Source organism: Pogona vitticeps, chromosome 4 (genome assembly GCF_051106095.1).
Source record: "Pogona vitticeps strain Pit_001003342236 chromosome 4, PviZW2.1, whole genome shotgun sequence".
Classification (NCBI taxonomy): Eukaryota; Metazoa; Chordata; class Lepidosauria; order Squamata; family Agamidae; genus Pogona; species Pogona vitticeps.
Window position 1 is genome coordinate 8086034 of NC_135786.1, and position 24324 is coordinate 8110357.

General features: G+C 42.6%; 1 protein-coding gene across 4 annotated transcripts in view; it reads left to right on the plus strand.

Moving 5' to 3' along the window:
- CHRNA4 (cholinergic receptor nicotinic alpha 4 subunit) overlaps nt 1-24324 on the plus strand; it is a 96806-nt gene that overhangs the window by 15874 nt on the left and 56608 nt on the right. For 2 of the 4 annotated variants that reach the window (XM_072996738.2, XM_072996739.2), the window contains exons 3-4: nt 20542-20586; nt 22498-22607. In XM_072996738.2, the coding sequence (XP_072852839.2) occupies nt 20542-20586; nt 22498-22607 (155 nt within the window). Of the gene's footprint in view, nt 1-20541; nt 20587-20735; nt 21261-22497; nt 22608-24324 lie in introns of those variants that run through there. The other 2 variants (XM_078392001.1, XM_072996740.2) reach the window with 2 other exon arrangements.

Below are 24324 nucleotides of genomic sequence, written 5' to 3' on the forward strand. Positions count from 1 at the left end.
CACACAGCCAGCTCAAGTTTGAAGCAGCTCTCCATCCTTCCAAAGTCAGTAAAATGAGCACCCAGCTCTATGTGTAGCCTGTATAATGAAGTTATAAACTGACTGTTGCATGCTTTAAGCACTATGAGATGGTATATAAGCAGCATGTTTTGTTTTTCATCCAGAGCTTGGGGAAGTTACTTTTTTGGACTAGAAGTCCCAAGCCCTGGACATTTCTGGGCATTGTTCTTCAAAGAAGGTGTCTGTCACCACTGGCTACTGGAGCTTAGAATAGTTACTGCTCAAGACTACAACTCCCAAAAGTCTCCAGCATATAACCTGCATTTCAGGCTTCACAGTCTCTCCAAAAGAAATCAGGACCAAACTGGAAGTGGACATCCAACCTCTTCTGATTTTGATTTTTTTAAATTTTATTTTATTATAATTTTTTTTCATTTTCAAGGGTGGCGTGCCCTGTAGTGAAGCTTATAGGCAGACAAGTGGCTGCCAGACTATTGAACCTCACTCACCCTCGGTTCTTAGAAGAGCAGGACATTTTAGATCTGCAATAGGTGGTAAACTCACACAATTGAAAGTGGCACGCATAGACAGAATAAGAAATCACAGTAGAGAGGTGAGATGGGATAAGGCCATAGAGACCTTCATAGGCAAGAATAAGGAGCATGTGCTTGATGGATAAGAAGAGAGCGTAGAGACAAGTCATCCGTTACAATCGATCCTGGTTTTAAGGGAAATGTGTGCCTCCCATTTCTTCATGTTTGGGAAATCCAAGACCCAGCTATGGCTGCTGGGGGGTGGGTGGGTGTTTTAGGTTGCCATTGAATAATTAACAAGGTTGCCTGGTGGCGCTACATTAACCAAGATAGGCTTTCTTAAATTATACAGAAAGGGCGAGATCGATTCTTAAGCTCCGAAATGCTGTCCCAGCTTAACCTCAAACGAAGCAGGCAGCAATAGATTATCATATTTTCTAAATGCAGAGGGGAAAAACATGCAGCAAACAGGCTGTACTGGAGCATACCGTGATCCCTGTTTTCTGCAGGGATCACAGTAGGTTTTACGGTGCAGGATTCTGGGTGCCAGGTTTTTGTTGGGGGAAGTAGATTAAAGACCAGCCTCCTTTCCTCCTTCTGCTAGCCCATCTTTCAGGTCTCTGCTTGAGCTCTGAGGGACTTCTACTCAGCTTAGCTGCCTGTAATCCTTAACCGTTGCCCCTTGACTTGAACCCGGCTCTTCTGGGATCCGGTTGCCTTTAGAGCCGCTACGTACCCATCACTGAAAAAGGAAGACATTCACCCCCAAAGCAAAAAGGGGAAAGAGGGCGCTGATTTGCATTGAATTGGGACATGCTCCTTTATATGTAGAAATGCAGAATTAGAGGTGAGCTTTGCAACTCAAGTCAGATTTAAGCATCTCTCCGTGGTGAGCAGCAAATGTGAGTTTGTGGGTTTGTGTGCCTGGTGAGTTGACCGTTCAGGGGCTCCCTGAAAATGGGCAGCCTCAAGGTCCCTGAGCTCCCTTCTCGTGATACTTTATCTTTGAATCAGACTTGGTTCAGTCAGTCCATGTAATGGAGAAGACTTAAAAAAAAAAAAGATTGTCTTCACTAATCCTCCCTGTTGAGATCAAGGAATAGGGATTTTTTCTGTGCTGGATGGGGGTTACACTTTCTCTGAAAATATAGGTGTACAGCTTGGGGGTGTTCCTAGATTCATCTCAGAGCCTGGATGCCCAGGTTTCCGTGGTGGCCAGGAATGCATTTGCACAGTTAGTGTGCCAGTTGTGCCCATTTCTGGAGAGATCTGACCTGGCCATGGTGACATATGTCTTAGTTATGCCCCACCTGGATTACTGTAACATGTTCTACATGGGGCTGCCTTTGGAAAGTTTTTAGAAACTTCAGCGGGAGAAAGGTGGGTTAAAATATTTACGATGGTTCAAGTGTTCTCGAAGGCTTTCATGGCCGGGGATCCGATGGTTGTTGTGGGCTCTTACATGCCCAAACAGCTGCCGGAAAACCCACAACAACCATCAGTTGAAGTGTTATTGGTTACCTAAGATCCCTGGACTTTGCAGTTTTTTAAAAAAGGTAAAGCTAATTGGTACTAAATCATATAGAAACCAATAGAACACATTAAATTTTCACTAGCTTGTTTACTAAGCGCTGCAGGCACAACTGTCTTTAGCTGAACTAGGGTATTTATTTGATCTTCATTCAGTTGCTGCTCCTACCCAGAGTAGACCCACTGAATCAACTGTTGAATGGCAAGTCAAAGTTTAGGTAGATCTGACTGATTCAATTTGTCTACGCTAGTTTGTACTAGCAACTGGGTATAGGCTCCTGTCTTTAATTCTAGCCGTTACCATTTCTCTAGTTTATTGATTTATTCCCCACTGCCGCCAGTTTAGCTATGTATCCAAGGCAATTTAATGAAACAATTAAATTAATGCATCCAGAGTAATTTCTTATTGTGAGCTACAGCACTCGTTGAATATCAATGGCTCACAAATTACATTTCTGCAGAATTAGCACGTGAAATGCACACAATGGGCCACACAGGGAGGTGGAGGGAGAGTGAACAGCGTTCTAGCTGTAACTCAGTGTTTCAGGAGAAGCGAAAGCTGTTGGGGTAGAGCAGCAGTGCATGTAGCAAGTGAACGGAACCAGTGAATGGGTGAAGGATACACTGATGAAAATGTGTTCTAGATACATTTTCTAGATTTAAGTGTTAGATTGCTGCTCTTTGGCTCTCTTCCTTCCTCCTCTTTCATCTAAGGCAGGGGTCAGGGAACTTTTTTACCCTTTACCCCACAAAAAATTTATATACACCGACATTACCCCCTTGATTCGAAAGGAAGGAAATCATACATTATTTGAATTAAAAATATTATCGAATCTACACAGGCTGTGTACCAAACTAGCAGGATGCACCAAATTTGATAAAGATGTGCACTATTTTTGCTGGAACACATTGCACTCCAGCCATGGTGTGGTATAGGGAGTAGTAAGGTGTCCAATGTGCCTAGCAAGTTGATTAAATTTTTGCTAGCTTACAGAGGATCATTAGTGGCTGCCAGAGTGGTGCTAGCAATGACATGCTTCCTAGAGACAGCCAACGCAGAATTGGGGGGGGGGTGTTTCCCTACCACTTTAATCATTCTATGTGTGGTGTGCAAAAAGGAAGAAACCAGGCTAAAGGTCATGTCACCCACCCTGGTGCCACAACCCAATATCAAAGGACCAGTGTGCTTTTTTTTATCATCATCAATGGAAAACTCAGCAGTGGTCAGAAGATTGGAAAAGATCAGTCTACATCCCAATCCCAAAGAAGGGCAGTGCCAAAGAATGCTCTAACTACCATACAATTGCACTCATTTCACACACTAGCAAGGTTATGCTTAAAACCCTCCAAGGCAGGCGTCAGCAGTACATGGACCGAGAACTCCCACAAATACAAGCTGGATTTTGAAGGGGCAGAGGAAGTAGAGACCAAATTGCTAATATGTGCTGGATTATGGAGAAAGCCAGAGAGTTCCAGAAAAACATCTACTTCTGCTTCATTGACTATGCAAAAGCATGGCAGAAAGTGAGGAGGAATTAAAGAACCTCTTAATGAGCGTGAAAGAGGAGAGTGCAAAAAATGGTCTGAAACTCAACATCAAAAAAAGGAAGAGCATGGCTACTGGTCCCATCACCTCCTGGCAAATAGAAGGGGAAGAGATGGAGGCAGTGACAGGTTTCACTTTCTTGGGCTCCATGATCACTGCAGATGGAGACAGCAGCCACAAAATTCAAAGATGCCTGCCTCTTGGGAGGAAAGCGATAATAAATCTAGATAGCACCTTAAAAAGCGACCCCACCTTAATTCAGTTTCACTTTTGCTTGCCTGCCACACACACACACACACACAGAGCCCTCCCTCCCTCCATTTTGTACATTTAAATAAGCTCGACAAAGTCCTAGGTCTCTCGCACCTTTCTTTCCTCCCTCCTTCCATTGCTTGCTCCTTTCCCTCCTGCTGCTTGTTTGCAGTCATTTCCGGAGGAAGCAGTCATTCAGAAGCCCTGGACTGGCTGATTGCCGGGGGCTAATCCCCATCTGCATCCAATTAGGTTTATCTCTCCGATCTCTCTAACAGAACGGAGCATTTAGGAGCTCCCTGCTGCAACGAAGGAAGTAACAGGGCAAGGTGGTTTACAATTAAAGCTTTGGCTGCAGAGGGTGGGGTGGGTGGGAGGGAGGGGGTAGCAGCCAGCTCATTACCCCCAGGATTTTCACTTTTACCCCATTTGGGGTAATTTACCCCTGTTCCCCGATCCATGATCTAAGGTTTCTTCCTGCTCCTAGCCAAGCAGAGGCAGACTTGTGTCATTTCTGCATAATAGCTGCAAGCAGACTTTGAACACATGGAAGCCAAATGCAGGAACTTCTCTAAATAAGTTATGGATGCTTTCCTCCTAAATTGAGTTCTTGGAATAGTATAAAATAGGTGTCTCCTTCCTTGCTTGCTTAAAACCAGTCTCCAGAGAGATTGTTCCTTTTCTGTAGTCTGAAGCTCAGGACAAGGCCACTGCACTGGGTGGGTAGAAATGCCAAATAATCCCAAGAGAAAGATGGCTAGTATACAATTTTTTGCAAAATACAGGCTGATGTCAGGAGGTAGTTCACCACAGTGCTTGCACTAAAATTTCATGCAAAATCTATTCAGAGCTGAGTTCAGTGGCCTTTACTATCCGTTAGGTGTGCATTGAAAAGGATTACTGTCTTAGAGACCAGTGGGGGAGTATATTAATTACCATGGGGAGACAGTCAGATCCTCAGAGAGAGGGGAGTTGCACCAATAAAGTATAGTAAAAATAATAATTACATACTCTCCCCTGGGACACACAATGGGGAATCAAAATCCCAACCTTTACTCATCAAACCATACAGCTAACTAATAAAGCACAGTACTTAACTTAGATGTACATGTGAGGTTTTAGAACGTAACATTCTAATGCATTTGATGACTTGCGTTTATTTGCACAGTTAAAGTTAGCCGCCTAGAGTGGTCATATTGACCAGATAGGCGGGATATAAATAGAATTTATTTATTTATTTATTTATTTATTTATTTATTTATTTATTTATTTATTTATTTATTTATTGCAATATAATTATAATCTACACCTCATCACAGTATGATCCCAGGTTGGGTAATTTACAATATCCAATATATTAGCAAAAATATAACATGCAGAGTAGCCAGTCAATCACAGTCGCTCGTGGTGGTATAGAAGTCTAATGACTTATCAATGGCCTCTTGAAAAAGGGTTGCTTTCACCTGGCATCCAAAGCAGACCATTCAGACCTCTTCTCATAGAGCTGCGGTGCCACCACCAAGAAATTCCAGTAAGAACTCCAGAAATCTGGAGTATGGTTGGCGATCAGTTAAAAGGGCTGTCCTAGCAGGTGTTAATTCCTAGGTAGGGTAATAGAAGGAGACACAACCCTTTTAGGCAAGCTGTTCCTAAGCTGCTTACACTTTCCTGCATGAAAAGCAGCACTTTGAAATGGACTCGGTGATAAACAGGGAGACAGTGCCTCTCTTTAAGAATGGGAGTTATGTCGGCTTACACAGCCAAAGGAGCTTTGCATGGCTGCATCTTGCATAGGCTGGCCATTTTTAGATTGTTATCAAGGGCAGCCCCATTTAGAGAGCCTTACAGTACTCTAGCCAGGGAAACTATAATGGCATGAGTAATGGTGGCCTTATTGACTATGTTTAGGTGGGTTTGTGCAATGTGCATGCCAATGAGCTCTTTGTGCTAATTATACCCCCTAGTTCCCATTTATGGGGAAACACCCATGGAATTATCCAGTAAACTATTGAAATCAGGGAATGTTGACTGTTACGGACATCTGCGACAGGGTGTTTTCCCCTCCCATCCTAATTTGATTTATTGGTATACAAACAGACGCACTGTGTTGCAGTGGTGCATGTTATGCATATGTGAATTTTATTAACATATACATTATGCACCCCCCATTGTAAATCCTGTGGGCACTCTTGGTGACCTGGGTAAAAAGAGTTACTCTCTGGTCCAGCATTCCTGCTTGAATTAAATTCAGGGTCTGTTGCAATATCCTAGAGTCAAAACTGAGAGCTCAAAAATCATAGCTCTTCATTGTAACTTATAGTTCGGCCACAATTTGAACACTTAAAAATGACCACAGGACTGGATTTATTCTTCTTTCAACTCCACCTTCAATCCAAGTACATTAGGACACGTGCGTTTTGATGTTCAGGACACACAAGTGGTTGTTTGACACAGCAGAGGCCAGCAAAGGTCGGAATAATGTCCTTAACTGTGAAAGCATTGGCCGTTAGCAATCTGAATTAATTTGGAGCTCGAGTTAATGGGAAACAACCTAGTTCTAAAAGAATCGCTGGTATCTGACCTCGTTTGCAGTTTGGCTAGAGAGAAAGGGATAAGGAAGCGGGAGAATGTAAGATTTTCATCAGCGATGTGGACTTTGTTACTGATAAGTGAGATTATTCAGAGTTAGAGATATACATCCTTCCTTTCATGTTTTATTCCTGAATATTCTTTATTCATGTTTTATTTTCTGATGTTTTATTCTTGAGAGAGAGTTCTCAAACAATTTTCTCTTTACCTGTGAGACAGTGAGGTTTCTGTGGTGGATCTTATTCAGACATTTTGCATTTACAAGAACAGTTTGGGTATAAATTCAGGGACCAGATTTTGCATGAAGAAACGGACTCTTGCACACTGTACAATAACAATTACACAATTTTTAAAAAAGTGAAAGCACTGGATGGGTTGCTTGCATTTTCCTGATTCATCTGTCTTCTGCTTGCTCTGCGTGGCCACAGCATTCTTCACAAAAGGAAAAGACACACAGAGATTTTGCCCAAAATGGAGGTGTCTTAGGGAGGAAGTACACATTGTCTACTTAGTATAATGGTGAGAAATATCATGGGATTAACACACTCTGTTAAAAGGCTGTCTCCACATCGCAAGACAGCCAGTCACAATGGAAGTCAGAAGTTTAGCATATTCCAGTCCAAAGAACCAATGTTTCTAGTACAGCTTTGTTGGGCTTAGAAGTACAATTGTTGAGGAACTTGTGGCGCCGAGTGAGCATTAACATTCTTCTTGAGCTTGGACAAAAATTAAAGCCACGAAGTCATCCCTCTCAAAAGCAACCCGCCCTTCTCCATTCAGTCTCTTATTCATTTCCCCTCAGACACATTTACTTGTATGGCCTGACACCTGGCTAGCTAAAGGTGGTAAACAACTAAAAGGATAGGGGAAGAAGAACATTTCCCAGTGTTCCAGGATCCACTAACCAGATGTTGCTGTTGTTTAGTTGTTAAGTCGTGTCCGACTCTTCGTGACCCCATGGACCAGAGCACGCCAGGCCCTCCCGTCTTCCACTGCCTCCCGGAGTTGGGTCAAATTCATGTTGGTCGCTTCGATCATCCATCTCGTCCCCCTCTCCTCTTGCCCTCACACTTTTCCAACATCAGCGTCTTTTCCGGGAGTCTTCTCATGAGATGGCCAAAGTATTGGAGCCGCAGCTTCAGGATCTGTCCTTCCAGTGAGCACTCAGGGTTGTTTTCCTTCAAAATGGATAGGTTTGTTCTCCTTGCAGTCCAGGGGACTCTCAAGAGCCTCCTCCAGCACCACAATTCAAAAGCATCAATTCTTTGGTGGTCAGCCTTATTTATGGTCCAGCTTTCACTTCCATGCAACACTACTGGAAAAACCATAGCTTTGGCTATGCGGACCTTTGTTGGCAAGGTGATGTCTCTGCTTTTTAAGATGCTATCTAAGTTTGTCATTGCTTTCCTCCCAAGAAGCAGGGGTCTTTTAATTTCGGGGCTGCTGTCACCATCTGCAGTGATCATAGAGCCCAAGAAGGTAAACTCTGTCACTGCCTCCATATCTTCCCCTTCTATTTGCCAGGAGGTGATGGGGCCAGTGGCCATGATCTTAGGGGTTTTTTTTTTTTGTTGTTGTTGTTGTTTGATGTTGAACTAACCAGATAGCTGTAGGGAAATGAAGCTTTTCCTAAGACTACCCACCCGGTACCCTTAATGGCCCATGGGAAATGTAACATTCCCAAGGTTACTGACCTAACTGTAACCCTTGGAAAATTTACAGCTCCTGTGGAGCTTTGCAAGATCCTGTGCAGTTTGCAACATTCAAGAGAAACTTGTTCTTGTTGCTGGAATGTAAATGTGCACGACGTCAGCTGGGCAAGAGAGAGAAAGAGGAGTTTGCAGGATTATGGTGATGAGAAGAAGTGGCTGGATGAGAGGCATTTTTGAGCTCTGACAGGGGCGTGGGGCTGGATCTGGCACAGATGAGGAAGAAGCTGAGCAATACCTGCCCACCCTGCCGCACATGTGTCTTTGCTGGACAGCTCAGTGGTTTAGGTCTCTGGCAGCAGAACCAGAGGTTGGGAATTCAATTCCCTGCTGTGCCTCCTCGACAGGGGCTGAGCTTGATGACCTCTGCAGTTCTAAGATGATGATGATTTCCAAGTGAAAGCATCACAAACTGGGATTGCCCATCTCAACAAGAGCACCGGTTTTCAAGCTAGTACTGCCAGTTTAAAGCCGGTTGGGCAGGGCGATGTTTGATCAATCATCTCCCATCAACCCCACACTGCATAGCCAATGATAAAAACAGTATGGTAATTGTAGTTCAGTTTTTCAAGAGGGAGAAAGGGGCCCCCTCTGTGGTTAAATGGAATTTAGAAAAGTATTTCCATTACTAGCTTATTTCCTGCTGAAGCCAGACTGTTTCTTCCCCTGTATGGCCCACTTAGTATCCTTTGGGAAACCAGCTATCTCTCTCATTATCCCATCAAGTGGTAAGAAGTAACTAAATCTACTTCTCTACCTGATCTGTAATGCAGGAGATTAGGAAAGTAGTAAACATCTGGGTTTGATAGTGCTATTTGAGTGGCTGGTTTGCCAAATTGTCTGTACAGCTTCTGTTTAGTTAAAACTTACTGAATGATCACACCTAGGAACCAACAGCACCAACAACCACAACCTTTGAACTGCACACCTACGGATCATCAAATCCAACCCCTATCAAGGAGGCATCCTGGGGTACTGAACTTCCAACCTCTGGCTAAGTAGCCAGATTCCTAAACCACAGAACGATCCAGCAGTCCTTCATTTGTGAATTCGGAATTTTGTGGGCCCATGAACTGGTTTATGGATTACCTGCATGAAGATAGCTTGGCAGAATTTTAGTAGAAAGGGGGACAGAGCATTGAAAAGTTCCATTTTGGACTCTGGACCCCCTCATCCCTAACCAGCTATGGCAGTTGTTCCCAACCTTGGGTCTCCATATGTTCCTGGACTTCAACTCCCAGAAATCCTGGCCAGCAGAGCTAGTGGTGAGGGCTTCTGGGAGTTGTAGTCCAAAATCATGTGAAGACCCAAGACTAGGAACTCTTGAGCTAGGGGGATTCTGGGAGCTGTTAATTAAAGTGGGGAGCACAGAAGGTGGGTGGCTGTATCGTGTATAATCTAGTTCCTTATTCCCAGTGAGTGGGCAATCTGTCCCCATGTAATTTGGAATTTGATGAAGCTGAATACTGTTAACGTGACAAATGTTTATGGGACACTTTCAGTAAAAGTATTTGAGTTATAAGCCCATTTTGACTCTAATGAGCACAATTAGAAGCGCAGATGGTCCGAGAGACGTGTGCCAGGAGCTCATCCTGAACTCATTTAGCTGTTTCAACAAAAAGCCTTCTTACATTGATTCCTTCTTTTTATGATCTTATACTCTGCTTTTAGCAAAATGTAGATTACTTTCTCTGCACAAACAGTCCTGTACTATGAATTTACGAGTTAGATTTATACCCTGTCTTTTCTCTAATAAACCAATGGCCGCTTATATGGATCACCTCCTCCATTTTACTCTCTGTAACCCTAGGTCACATTGAGACAAAATGGTCATCCGAAGTTCACCCAGTGAGGTTCAAAGCTGAATGGAAAATTTAATCACAATTCAAGTCACTCTTTATTATTTTAATTTTAATTATTGTAAGCCACCCAGAGACCTCTGGGTAGAGTGGGCGGCATATAAATTAAATAAATAAATAAATAAATAAATAAATAAAGAAAGAAAGAAAGAAAGAAAGAAAGAAAGAAAGAAAGAAAGAAAGAAAGAAAGAAAGAAAGAAAGAAAGAAAGAAAGAAAGAAAGAAAGAAAGGGACGTGGTGGTGCTGTGGGTTAAACCGCAGAACCCTCTGTGCTGTAAGGTCTGTAGATCTTCAGCTGTAAGATCGAATCCACACGACGGAGTGAGCGCCCGTCGCTTGTCCCAGTTCCCTTCAACCTAGTGGTCCAAAAGCATGCAAATGCGAGTAGATAAATAGGGACAACCTCGGTGGGAAGGTAACAGCGTTCCGCGTCTAAGTCGCACTGGCCATGTGACCACGGAAGATTGTCTTCAGACAAACGCTGGCTCTATGGCTTGGAAACAGGGATGAGCACTGCCCCCTAGAGTCAAAAACAAACCTTTACCTTTATTATTTTTTAAGTCTTTTCAGTCTTTCTTTTCTTTCTTTATTCACATCAGAGTATTGTACTATTTTAAATTATGGATATATATAAAATATAGGTAAAATTAAAATATTAAGATAATTAGACTTTTTTAAAAAAACTAGAAGGGAGCTACTTCAAAAGCATTATCTCGGCTATTTGTTTGATCTTCTTTTGTACACATGGCGGGGCATAAATTGCATGCACGTAAGTGCAGCATTGATTGAATTTCTCCACAGTCCCAGAATATTGTCCTGTATTGAAGTATCCCCATTTTACTTGATCTTACTGGCTGCTCCTAGGTTGTGGAATGCCCTCCTTCTTGACCTTCTAGCAAAAGGTAAAGATTATCTTTATTTTTTATAGGCCTTTAACAAATATTTTGTTGTTGTTTAGTCATTAAGTCATGCACCATGCACCAGAGCATGCCAGACCCTCCTGTCTTCCACTGCCTCCTGGAGTTTGGTCAAATTCATGTTGATAGCTTTGATGACACTGTCTAGCCATCTCATCCTCTGTCGTCCCCTTCTCCTCTTGCCTTCACACTTTCCCAACATTAAGGTCTTTTCCAGGGATTCTTCTCTTCTCATGAGATGGCCAAAGTATTGGAGCCTCAGCTTCAGGATCTGCCCTTCCAGTGAGCACTCAGGGTTGATTTCCTTCAGAATTGATAAATTTGTTCTCCTTGCAGTCCAGGGGACTTTTAAGAGTCTCCTCCAGCACCACAATTCAAAAGCATCAGTTCTTCGGCGGTCAGCCTTCTTTATGGTCCAGCTCTCACTTCCATACATTGCTACTGGAAAAACCATAGCCTTGACTGTTCAGACTTTTGTTGGCAAGGTCATGTCTCTTCTCTTAAAGATGCTGTCATGGTTTGTCATCGCTATCCTCCCAAGAAGCAGGCATCTTTTAATTTCGTGGCTGCTTGTCTCCATCTACAGTGATCATGGAGCCCAAGAAAATAAAATCTGTCACTGCCTCCATATCTTCCCCTTCTATTTGCCAGGAGGTGATGGGACCAGTGGCCATTATAGTTTTTTTAATTTTTGGTCTTGTGTGTTGGACACTATGATTATTTCATGTGTTCTTTTAATGGGTCTTTAAGGGATTTTTAATCCTTTTACTGAATTGTTTTAATACTGTTGCATTGGTTTTTAGCAATATAATTTACTGTGGTTTTAATCTGTTAATAATTTTGTAGTAAGGTGGCATATAAATGAGAATACATAACATCCATCCATCCATCCATCCATCCATCCATCCATCCATCCATCCATCCATCCATCCATCCATCCATCCATCCATCCATCCATACATACATACATACATACATACATACATACATACATACATCAGAAACAGACCAATGCCATCATGGGCCCAGACAAAAACTGGATGAGAGTGTCCCTTTCATTTGGGTGTGAGATTTTGTAGAATACGAAAATATATCTAGATATTCAAAACTTCTATCCAGTCTGATTTCACCCTTGAATTAGATTGTTTCCTCTCCTGGAATGGGAAAGGGAGCAACCCTTCAGTCTCCTCTTCAATTAGACATTAATTAATGGAAATGAATGCAGACTTAGCGGTCTGTTCTTTTGTGTTAAAATGTGTTAAATACATCTAGTAGAGGGAGAAATTGGCCAGATTGGTTTCCGACGGACCAGATGTCAACTGAGGCATGCAAAAGGCCCCGGGGCAGAATTCTGTTCGAGTGGACCCGAGTAGCAGATATTTCTGCCAGAAAACCTGTCTGAATTCTTGCATTTGAAATCATGCCATCTGCACTGCCAACCCTTGTTTTGGTTTGAGCAAGGGGAGGGAAGCTCTGCCTTCCTTGGTGTAATCTGGCCCATGAAGACCCTCTTTCCGGCCAGCGGAGGTTCCTCCCGTCCCCCAAGTCCTGTCCGCTTTTCCAAAGACCCACGCCTGCTGAAGCAGGGAGATTGACCTATAAATGCAAGCAAGTGGTGCAAGGAAATCCTGCTTTTATCTCTGGTAGAAATGGGAAATTTTTTATCTATATACGAATATGAAGCCCCATCTCTAATCTCTGGCCGTGGCTCAAAGAGCAGGATTTGCCCCTGCTCGCTACCCGTACCTTTAATCAGTTGTAAAGTAGGAATTGGACAGACTGAAATCAACCCTGAGTGCTCACTGGAAGGATAGTGTCCGACTCTTCATGACCCCATGGACCAGAGCATGACAGGCCCTCCTGTCTTCCTTTGCCTCCTGGAGTTCTGTCAAATTCATGTTGGTCACTTCAATGACCCTATCCAACCCTCTTGCCCTCTGTCATTCCCTTCTCCTCTTGCCTTCACACTTTCCCAACATCAGGGTCTTTTCCAGGGAGTCTTCTTCTTCTCATGAGATGGCCAAAGGTTTGAAGCCTCAGCTTCAGGATCTGTCCTTCCAGGGAGCACTCAGGGTTGATTTCCTTGAGAACGGATAGGTTTGTTCTCTTTGCAGTCCAGGGGACTCTCAAGAGCCTCCTCCAGCACCACAATTCAAAAGCATCAATTCTTCTGAGGTCAGCCTTCTTTAGGGTCCAGTTCTCACTTCCATACATCGCTAATGTTCTGGAAAAACCATAACTTTGACTATGCAGGTCTTTGTCAGCAAGGTGATGTCTCTGCTCTTTAAGATGCTGTCTAGGTTTGTCATCGATGGGTGATTCATGCCCATCTCTAAAAGCAAATAAGAAAAAATACAGGCTCAAAAAAAGTAAACTCACAAACCTGAGAATCCCAGAAGCTTAATTCTGAGATTCAAGCTGCACAGCAAAGTTCTACAGTACCTGAATATTGCACCCAGGGCATCTCCCCTGTGGACCTCCCCCTGCCCCATGCTACACCATTGAGTACTGGGGAGTAAGGATGAAATAGAAGGAAGAATGCAGCTGACTCACTTCAAGATTATTGGTGATGGAAAGAACATCTTGTGATTCTGTACCTTTCCTTCCCCTGCCTGGATCGTTGTGAAGATTGTGGTTTAAACAAGGAGAAAAGATGCGGAGGTGATAATGGTTTCTCCCTTAAGCCTTCAGCCGGTAGCCCTCTTCCTTTTATTCATTAATGTTCTGACCATCTGGAAGTGGAATTATAACTACTGGGAATTAAGAACCTTTTCACACTGTAATTCCCTCAGGAAAAGCGAGACGTGTGTGATTCCAGTGAAAACAAATCAGCAATACCTATTACGTCTGGCCGAGCACGGTTGATTTCCTCTCTTGCAGCTTTTTGCCATGATGGCCTAAAGGGTCATGGCCTCTTCATGGTTTTTATCAAAAAGGATGCTGTGGGTAGCCAAGGCTGGGGAAGCAGGAGAGAGGTGGCATGTTCCACAGACGCGGTTGATTTGAGAACTTTTACTCAGATTAAAGAGCAATGTCAAAAAGAAAAAAGAAACGGAAAGATGCTCTGATTTTTTAAAAAAGATTACAAGTCCCATAATCCACACTGGATGACAGAGGGTGTTCTGGGACTTACAACAACAACAACATCATCATCAACAACAGCAACAACAACAGTAAACTGTGTCACACCTCATTTGTGAATGTCCAAAGACCGCACAAAGAGACTACAGTATAAAGTTAAACATGATAGCATGGCAAAATTAGTGCACTGATCATTGTGCAAAACATATAACTTGCCAGCTGCCAAAAACCCATGGGAACATCAGGTAGAGAAGGTGTCGGAAAATGAGGAAGTGGGATTGTGGGATTTCCGAATCCAAACGGATAGACACCTTGAACATAACACACCAGATATAGCAGTAATAGAACGAAGAAATATCCGGATCATTGACCTTGCAATTCCAGGGGATGCCAGAGTTGAAAATAAAGAATCAGAAAAACTAACAAAGAGAACTGGCAACTGAAAAATCTCACCTCTGGAAGAAACACACTCCAGTGGTTCCTGTAGTCATTGGGGCTTTGGGAACAATATCAAGAAACACCACCCAGTACTATAAGCAGGAAACACACTACCATCAGAGCTACAAAAAAGAGCAATATTAGGAACAGCAGACATAGAGCGTTGTTATTTAAAGATTTTAATTTAATTTTGGTTAAGTTTAACCAAAGATACTTAGGCCTTTGGTTAAAACTTGTATCTGTTACATAATGCCAGTCAATGTTTTTATAGTTTTAATTCACTGTGCTTGGTATTTTTGAACAATCAGTCAGTCAATCAATCAGTCAATCAATTCATTCATTCATTCTTTCTTCCCAACTCTTTGCTAAAAAGTATTTATTAGAAAATAATTCTGGAGGGACACAACAGTTTGGTTCAACAAACAAGAAACCGAGGCACGGAGATACCAGAGGAAACAGGGCCAATTGTTTCAGTCTTTCCTCCTAGAGATTGGATTCAAGTCCCCTGATCATCCTTGTTGCAAATGCTGTTTTAGACAGCATTAACAGAAATACACTTTCCAAATCCTATAAAGCACCAATTCCCCTCTTTTCAGCACTAGTCAGACCTCGTCTTGAGTATTGTGTCCAGTGCTAGATACCTGACTTTAAGAAGGATCCTAACAAACTGGAACAAATTCAGAGGGGGGGCCACAAGGATGGCCATGGGGCTGGAAGCCAAGCCCTTGAGGAAAGACTGAAAGAATTGGCCATGTTTAGCCTTGAGAAAAGAAGACAAGGGGGAGATAGGATAGCAATTTTTCAAATACTTGAAAGGTAGTCATACAGAGGATGGGCAGGTTCTGTTCTTGATCATCCCAGAGTGTAGGATGTGTGATTATGGGCTCAAGCTATAGGAAGCCTGGTTTCAGTTGAATATCAGGAAAAATATCCTAGCTGCTAGAGCAGTATGATGATGGAACACATCACAGTGAGCAAACTGAAGGCAGTTTGATTCTGAACATGTTTATTACTGTTGCTAAACAAGGCTGAATTTTAAGAAAATGATGGCATCTAGTTTCTCTTTTTCTCTGTAAACACATACAGATACACCTAAAGAATGATATACTGTATATGTACATTGGAACCAGTTGCCCTGGAAGGTGGTGAGTGCTCCAGCACTGGAGGCATTCAAGAGAAAATTAGACACTTTTAGACACTTTTAGATCGCCTGTGACTCTTTAACTGACATAAGCAATTGAGTGTCACAGCACCACCTTCTTAAGCATTCCTTTGAAATTCCATTTCACAAACATGGAAAGTCTGTTCCAGTCACCCCTCTGCAACATTAAAGTGCTTTCAGCTCTAATTACAGGCGATCTTTAATGTTGTTTCTTGTGTCAATGTGTAATGCTTCTTCCATCAACCAAAAGCCTGTTTATTTGATCAGCATCTTCCTGATGGCAAAATATGGTCGGTTGTTCCTAATTTTTTTAAATGAATTCTTAATAAGGAATTAATAATTTCTTCTTCTTCTTCTTCTTCTTCTTCTTCTTCTTCTTCTTCTTCTTCTTCTTCTTCTTCTTCTTACTATTACTATTACTATTACTATTACTATTACTATTACTATTACTATTACTATTACTATTACTATTACTATTACTATTTATTTATTTATTTATTTATTTATTTATTTATTTATTTATTTATTTATTTATTTATTTATTTATTTATTTATTTATATCCCGCCTATCTGGTCAAGCGGGGACCACTCTAGGCGGCTAACAACCTTAAAAATAATACAGTAAACAATGTAAATAAACAGTTCTAAATCATAAAAACACTACATTACGATGCCAAAACACAAAACAAATATTGCTATTACTATTACTATTACTATTACTGTTACTATTACTATTTATTTATTTATTTTTGTGTCATATCTAGTAATTAGCTTTACTGTGTTTCTGTTTAAATGGAAACCACTTTGGGATTTTTTTAAAAACCAAGTAACAATGTCAGAAATATTTGAAAGTAAAATAAATAAATCGGCGTATAATAAAATGGCATTGACATTAGTTGAGGATAGTCTGTTGTGCAATAAATGGATGCATTATATACAAGGCAAAGTAGAACTTTCACAACTGGTGATAGTGGCAAGGCCAAGATTTACTTCTTGGTGTAAAATTGGCACAGCCCTATTTTATCTGTGAAATGTTGAAGGGTCCGCCTCGGTGGCTACAGTGGACACAAAGTTGAATAGGGCGACTCAGCAGATGACAAAACTGCTGGCCTGTTGGACACGACGGAACCATTCTCATCACCCAAAGGGAGAAAGTGCATCACAAAAAATCAACTGAACAGAGAGATGCATAAAATCTCCATTCACAGATTTATAGATCTAGATGCATAATGTTATTCCTTTCATTATGAGCTGTCAAGTTGCTTCTGACCTGTGGTGACCCTAATAAGTAATGACCGATAAATGATTCTGTTATTAACCAACTTGCTCAGGACTCATGAATGGAAAGCTGTGGCTTCCTTTAATGATACAATTCATCTCATATTGTCACTCTTTTCTTTTTACCATACATTTTCCCTAGAATTATTGGTTTTTTTCCCCCCTGTGAGTCTGTCTGTGGAGCCAGAGGTTGGGAGTTGTTTTTCCCCCAGTGTGCCTCCTGCAAGTAGAGCCAGCCTAGGTGGCCTTGGGCAAGCTGCACCGTCCCAGAGCTGCCCCCAGAAGAAGAGAATAGGGAAAACACTTCTGAGTATTAGCTGTTTGGAAAACCCTGGAAAAAAAACGTCAACGTAAGTCAAAATTAGACATGTGGATGAATAAAAAAAGGATTGCAATATTCGTGAGAAGTTGCTGGTTTGTTAAATATTCATCCCTTCATATTCGTCAGTTCCAGAGACCCTTACAAATACGAGGGGATGAATATTTCCCCATTTTTCTTCATTCCCCATAGGAAGAGAGGGAACGTTTCCCCCCCTGTCTAACCCCTCCACAAATTGATGAATAAATTTGTGCTTTGTCAGTTCATGGGGGGGAGCTTCATGCTTCGTGATTCGTCAGCTTTGACGGATCATGAAGCAGGACGACTTGCCAAAATGGTGAGTCGTCCCCATCGCTAGTCAGAACTGACTTGATGGCACATCATTATTATTACCTGGCTGGGCAGCTCGGTGATTTAGATATCTGGATGTGGAGCTAGAAGTTGTGAATTCGATTCCCCATGAGGTGTCTAGGGAGAAGACCCAGCCTGCGTTGCCTTGGGCAAACTGCACAGTTCCAGGGCACCCCCACAGAAGAAAGGAATGATGAACCACTTCTGAATATCGTCTATCAGGAAAACCCTGAAAAGAATTAACTTAATGGCACATCATCATCATCATCATCATTATTATCGTCATCGTTGTTGTTGTTGTTGTGATGATGATGATGATGATGATGATGATGATGATGATGATGATGATGATGATGATGATGATGATGATAGTACTGGCATGCAAGGAGAAAACACTGCCGTTTTCTAGCTTCCTCCTTTCCAAAATGTTTCCCACCACCATGTCAGCCAAGGTTCATCCATCTGCCAGTCAAACGAAACCTTAATGTTGAAGATGATTGTCCTAAAATGTTCCCCAGATTCTTCTCTGGTGATTCATTGTGGAAGATCAATAGTGGCAGGTCATGCATTCTTCTAGTTGATCTTGCTCTAATTAATAAGCTTTAAGAACCACTGAGCCTAATGAGAAAATGGCAGAACATATTTGACAGTATTTGATGTGCGATAATGCCTACTGTTAAACTGCAGCACGAGCAGCAAAGGAGGGGGTGGCGGAATGGGAGGCAAAAAAGCAAGCTCACACAGACGTTGTTTTAGTGAAGAAAAAGGCCAAAACTTGATTTGTTTCAACCGAAGCACCTGGGCGCAGGATAGAACAGCCCTCCAGGCACTGACTGATCTCCCTCTTAACTGATGTCCTCTGACGGATGGATCATCACACTCCACAAGGGAAAAACAGTGCAGGGAGGAGGAGTCCACATGGGTACCAGCCCAGTATAGTTCCAGAGTCATAACTAGCCCATTTTCTGCCCAAGGCAGGAGCGTAAAATTGCACTCCTCCTCCTCTGATGCTCTTTATAAACAGCAGAGAGGGGTGGGGAGTGGAGAGGGTGGATCCATGAATGCATAGGATACCAAACGAGTTCTGACATTCACAAGGCTTGGCTCCATTTGGATTTTTTTAAATCCGCCCTCTTGCATGGCGTGTCTGGGGCTGTCAATGCATGAAACACAGGCAACAGTCTCAGAACTATGTGTGATCCTGTAAGCTTCCACACACAAACACATACACATGCGGTGACTTAAGGGTATACCCAAAATTGGGCAGAGGGCATGTATGTCTGATGGCCATGGCCAGTATCTATGTTGGAAAATGGCTTGTGAGAGTCGTGGTCTAAAAAAGCACCGTCTTCAAGCTAAGAAGGGATAACTATGGGGTGCATCAGAAGATTAGGATTAGGGCTGGGCATGGGTCTCCTGGTCTGGTTTGGAAGCCAATGTGGGGCTTCTTAAAAGGTCCTGGTCTGATTTAGAACACTTTGGTCTCTGTAACACATTGGATTTTTAAGCCCCCCATTAACTCACACTGGAAAGTCTCTGTATGTCTTAGCCCAGATTTCCTCGGATTTGGGGCACAGCTCCAGATAAGACACTATTTTTTTTCTATGCATGTGTGACCAAGTTCTTAATCGAGCAAGGACCACAAGGATGGGCCTTGGTCTTGGACTTTTCCCAAAGGATCCTGCTGCTTTAAAAGAAATATAGAAGGGAAGGAACAGCATGGCATGGTCAGGAGATAGCTGGAAGGCCCATAGCAAAAAAAATAATTTCAGATTTTTCAGCCTCCTTACAGTGAGTTAACAGACTCTCTGGGTACAGAATAAAGACTGCAGCATTCTCATATCAACCAAGGTGGATTTGCTGGGGTAAAAAGCAAAGAAATCAAATATCCTTCCCTTAGCATCTCATTCCATCAGAGGACATTACAAGAAGGTTCCTCTCCCCCACCAACATGTCCTTTTAAAAATAAATAATAACGGAGGGAGGGTCTCCAATAAATATGAGGTAGGGGAGGAATTCAGCGAAGGTATAGTTGTATTTTAAGGAGCTCCAGCATCAGAAGTCAATATTACTGGATAGTTCGAGATGTCCAACCTCTAGTAAGTGATTCCTTGCACATCCCCTGAGAGAAAAAGAAGTTAAGAGTAGGGTTGGATCTACTGTGAAACGAGGGAAGCTTAAGCTTCAAGGCTCCTAATCTTGAAGGCCTCCTGAAGTGACTTTAGTCCTTTTTTTAAAAAAAATTGTGGTGACCTGTCATGGAACATCCCCATTGTTCAAGATAACAGTGGTTACCCAGAGCTTGTTGCTGGTTGCAAAGGGACTTTCCATAATGGTCCAAGCTTCAGGTGCCCCCAAAATGTAGGTCTACCACTGGTTAGGAGCGATGGAACTGTTTAGAGGTAGGGGTTTTCAATCCATTCCAGGTTTCGGACTGAATTTTAAGGGAGCGATCCATGACACTGAGCTTATTTTGGGGACAGGGTTCAGCACGCTGGAAAGCTTCTGTAAGATTCGTACACAAAATTGGGTGCAGATTCACAAGCTGCGGCTGGCGTCACCCACTTTCACTGCTTAAGAGGACACAGGTTAGTATGGGCATGAAAAACCAATAGCCCATGATTGCTGGGGATGACGTAGGTCATAGTCCAAAATACCTGGTGTGCAACAGATTGGGGTGCATTGCCTTCTAGAGCACATGATGGTCTGATTAAGAATCTAAAACAGCATGGATGCTGCTGGGTTTGGTTTCTGACGGGGCAAAGCCAATGTGTTACGTTTCATGCTAAGCTTCTGTAAACATCTGCTTTTTTTAAAGCAGATGCTTAACTGCATTTAGTACTGCGATTATTGGTGATTTGCAAAATAAATGTGGATGGCGAGAGGGAAAGCTGCTGTTTCAAGAGCATTTGGGGACAGTGGTTGCTTGTTGAACAACTCCATTTTCCTTATTTGTCTTTTTTTCCCCCCTTCCAGGATGAAAAGAACCAAATGATGACCACGAACGTGTGGGTGAAGCAAGTGAGTCAACAAAGATGCTTTGTCTTGTATTTATTTCCCACATATTCCTAATGTCTCACTAAGCAGGGGATGTGACGCCAGTCAAACCAAGGACAGACATTCTCTCTTTTGGCCTCTTCTATATACACACACTCTGCACTCTTTCTCCCCACACTTCTGCCATTTCCTCTCTCTCTGTTTCTCTCTGTTCCTCTTTTCCACACACATATTCTTCTGCACCTTCTCTCTCACATGCACTATACTCTTCCTGAACATTCTTTCTCTCTCGTACACACAAAACCCACACTCTCTGTTTGCTCTTTTTCTCTCCCTTCCACACCCTTCCTGCATTCTCTCCCCCCTCTCTCACACAAACACGACATTCTCCTCTCCACAAACTTTCTTATTTTTTTCTCTCTCAGTCCTTCACACACATTTTCTCTCTCACACACACTCATTTTCAAACTCACCCTTTTTTTCCTCTTGCATACCTAATGCCTGCCTTCTCTCTCTCTCTCTCTCTCTCTCTCACACACACACACACACACACACACACACACACACACACACACACACACACACACACACACACACACACACACACACACACACAATTTAAAAACTCTTGCTGTGAAGATTTTGTGTTCCCTTGCCCTCTTCATCTCCCTTCAGACACTATTCCTGCACTCTCCTAGGTAGCTATTTTTCTGTGTTGTGAATTTTAAAACGCGTTTGAGTTCACAACAACAACAAAATCAAATCCAGGTGATAAACAAATTTTGTTCTTCTTTCCCAATCTTCATCCAAAAGTAAGAGCTGCATTTTGCACACTGAGCAAAGACTTCCATTAGAATTATGGGCTCTCCAAAAAGTCCTTGCGTGTTTACCAGCATCTCTATGTGACCTTGTAAAATGATAGAGATCTTAATATCTGTATGCCTTCCTCGATTACAAAACTGGGCAAGAAATCAATTGTTCAGTTACTCCAAAAACCAGTGGCGGGGGGGGGGGAGAATACTTATTCAGCACGGATGTTGGCAAGTTTCTGCCTCCCTGAAACTTCGATATATTTATTATTTGACTGTATGAGAACAGGTGACATTTGTTAGAGTAACCAATGTGAATAGTGTGAATTATGCCAATACCCCACTCTACAACTTCTCTCTACTCCACCTCCTGTGTGGGAAAAAAAATATCTGTAAATATTCTTATTCTTTAGCACACTCTCTGAAATTTCTTTCCTGGCAGATAAAATGCATAAGCCCACTTTTTCAATTAACTCCCCCTAATTCGTCTTCCTGTAATGCATAAATTTGGGAGAAAATAAGGGCCTAACTGTTCCCTTTTTGAAAATAAATAAACAAGTATTAACAGAATATTTTTTTTTTCACATAACAAGCAATGGGCATTCTGTGCTCCGAAATGTTGCTTGAGGGGAAACATTTTATTGGGTGATGTGGCCATTTCCAAGTGTTTAAAATTAATTAAAAATATTAATTAAAAAAAGGAACCAAAAGCGATGTGGATATTTCACATCAGTTGCCTGTAATCTGTTGCAGCAAAACCAGCAAAGAGTTTTGGGATCACTGTAAGTATTTGTGGGTTGTAGGCATCATCATCATCTACCACAAAGTTGGTTCCAACTTACGGTAACTCTTTCCAAGATTTTCTAGGTATAAATAAAGCAGAAGCGGTTTAACTGTTCCCTTCAGCAGTGAAATCAAAACAGAGTCTTGAAGGCTAACGAGTTTTATTTGACATTAGCTTTTCTGGACTGTAGCCTGCTACACAGGGTGGCTTTTCATATTCGGCTGAATATCAGGAAAAATGTTTTTCTTCCTCATGAACTGCACAGTTTTGTTTTTAGATTAGTCTGAAATTCACAATTACCCTTCTTAGACTTTTTCAGTTGATGACCCTTTTTCCCCCCAGGAGTGGCATGATTATAAACTTCGTTGGAACCCTGAGGAATATGAAAATGTTACATCAATACGAATTCCTTCCGAACTGATTTGGAGGCCTGACATTGTTCTCTACAACAAGTAAGATGCCATTTTGACTACATTTCTATCTGGACAGCACTTTTAAAAGGATGTTGTGGGACACCCAGAGGTTCCTCTGGGACTTCCCAGCTAGAAGTTCTGTAACAGCTGATAAACTTTTTTCCTCTTAAAAGCAGGCTTTGTTCCATCCCTCTTTCTCTGCTGGGACTTGTTGGTTGTGTTTTGGCCATGGGCAACTTTGATGGGGCTGGAGTCCAAATGTTGTCCCCACCCTCATAGGTTGCCCCAGGACCTCAGACGCTGACAGCTGGTGATGGTAGTGGTGGCAAATTAGAGTTAAACGTGACTGAATGTCTGCTTTCTGTGTTGTTGTTTTTTTAATTGGGCTTGGGCTTTCGAATGGTGGTTGTGACCTTACAACACATCTGGAGGCTTCAGAAGCAGAAAACGCACTGTTTGTTTGCTTGTTTCTGCTTTCCGGGGTATCAGGGATGGCTTTATAGGGCTACAGGGCAGCAAATGGCTTTGGAATGTTTATAGTCTACCATTTTCCCATTCCAAATATATGGGAACCATGCAGTCCAATACTCAGAAGTGGCACCTCAGAACTTGTATAAGTTCACATTTTGGGCCACAACTCCAGAATCGCTCAATGAGCATTCCTTCTGAGTCTCCATAGTAACCACACAGCTTTTCCCAGAAACTCTAACCTGTCTTGCTGTCATCGAAGACAAGATAATACACTGTCCTGGTGGGAAGAATGAATTAAGATTTGCTTACCTGTTTGTGTCATTTCGTGCTGTGGGCCAGGATCTTGTCCTTAGCATCATCAAGTTGTAATTTTTTTTACATCATTGTGTCTGGAGAATATGAGGTCACATGAAAATCCTACCTGGTGTAGAGCTTGGTGTTCATGGGTATATCACAGGGGACTGAGTGCCAGAGTGGGGTTCAAGTCCTGTCTGCGTCTCCCAGGAGAAGGGTGGAGATCATCTGTAGCAAGTATATCTGTTGGGGTTACATGCCTTACTACCAGGGCAGCCTTGGGCCACCTGCAGTGGGTTGCCAGAGGTACCACAAGAAGGAGGGAACCCTTAACCACCTCTCAGTACTTTAGACTTTAAAAAACCTGAGAGGATCACCATATACCCAAATCAACTTGATAACACATCATTCACATTTTAACAAATTGGTTTTCCACAAAAACCAAGCCCCAAACAAAACCCATCTAGATCTATATCTACCTCTACATCTAGGTCAGATACTTAGGGTGGTTTAGTGCAGCGGTCCCCAAATTTTGGGGGGGCTGTGGACCGGCTGGAGGGAGCAAGCTCCATGCGCAGTGGGTGGGTGGGCGGGGACACCCCTGCGCTCGTGCAGTGGGTGTGTCACGCTTGCACACATGCACACAAGCGTGACATGCTCCCGTGCGTGAGCGCAACACGGCCACTGCGGATGCTACATGCCCCCTGTGCATGAGCGTGACGTGCCTACCATGGGCCACGACATGCCCCCTGTGGGTGTGACCCCCCTACAGGTTTGACACCCCCCCTACGGGTGCAACACACCTGCTGTGCACATGACATGTCCACCGCGGGCACAATGCGCCCACCGCGAGTGTGACATGCCCAGAAGAATCTTTGTGGAGCAGAAGTAGAGGCTAAGTATTGGAGATGCCATTTTGATTGACAGTTGTTTTGAGAAATATCAATCTATCAGTCTATCGATTTGCCTGTCTCCGGCTGGAATTGGCATT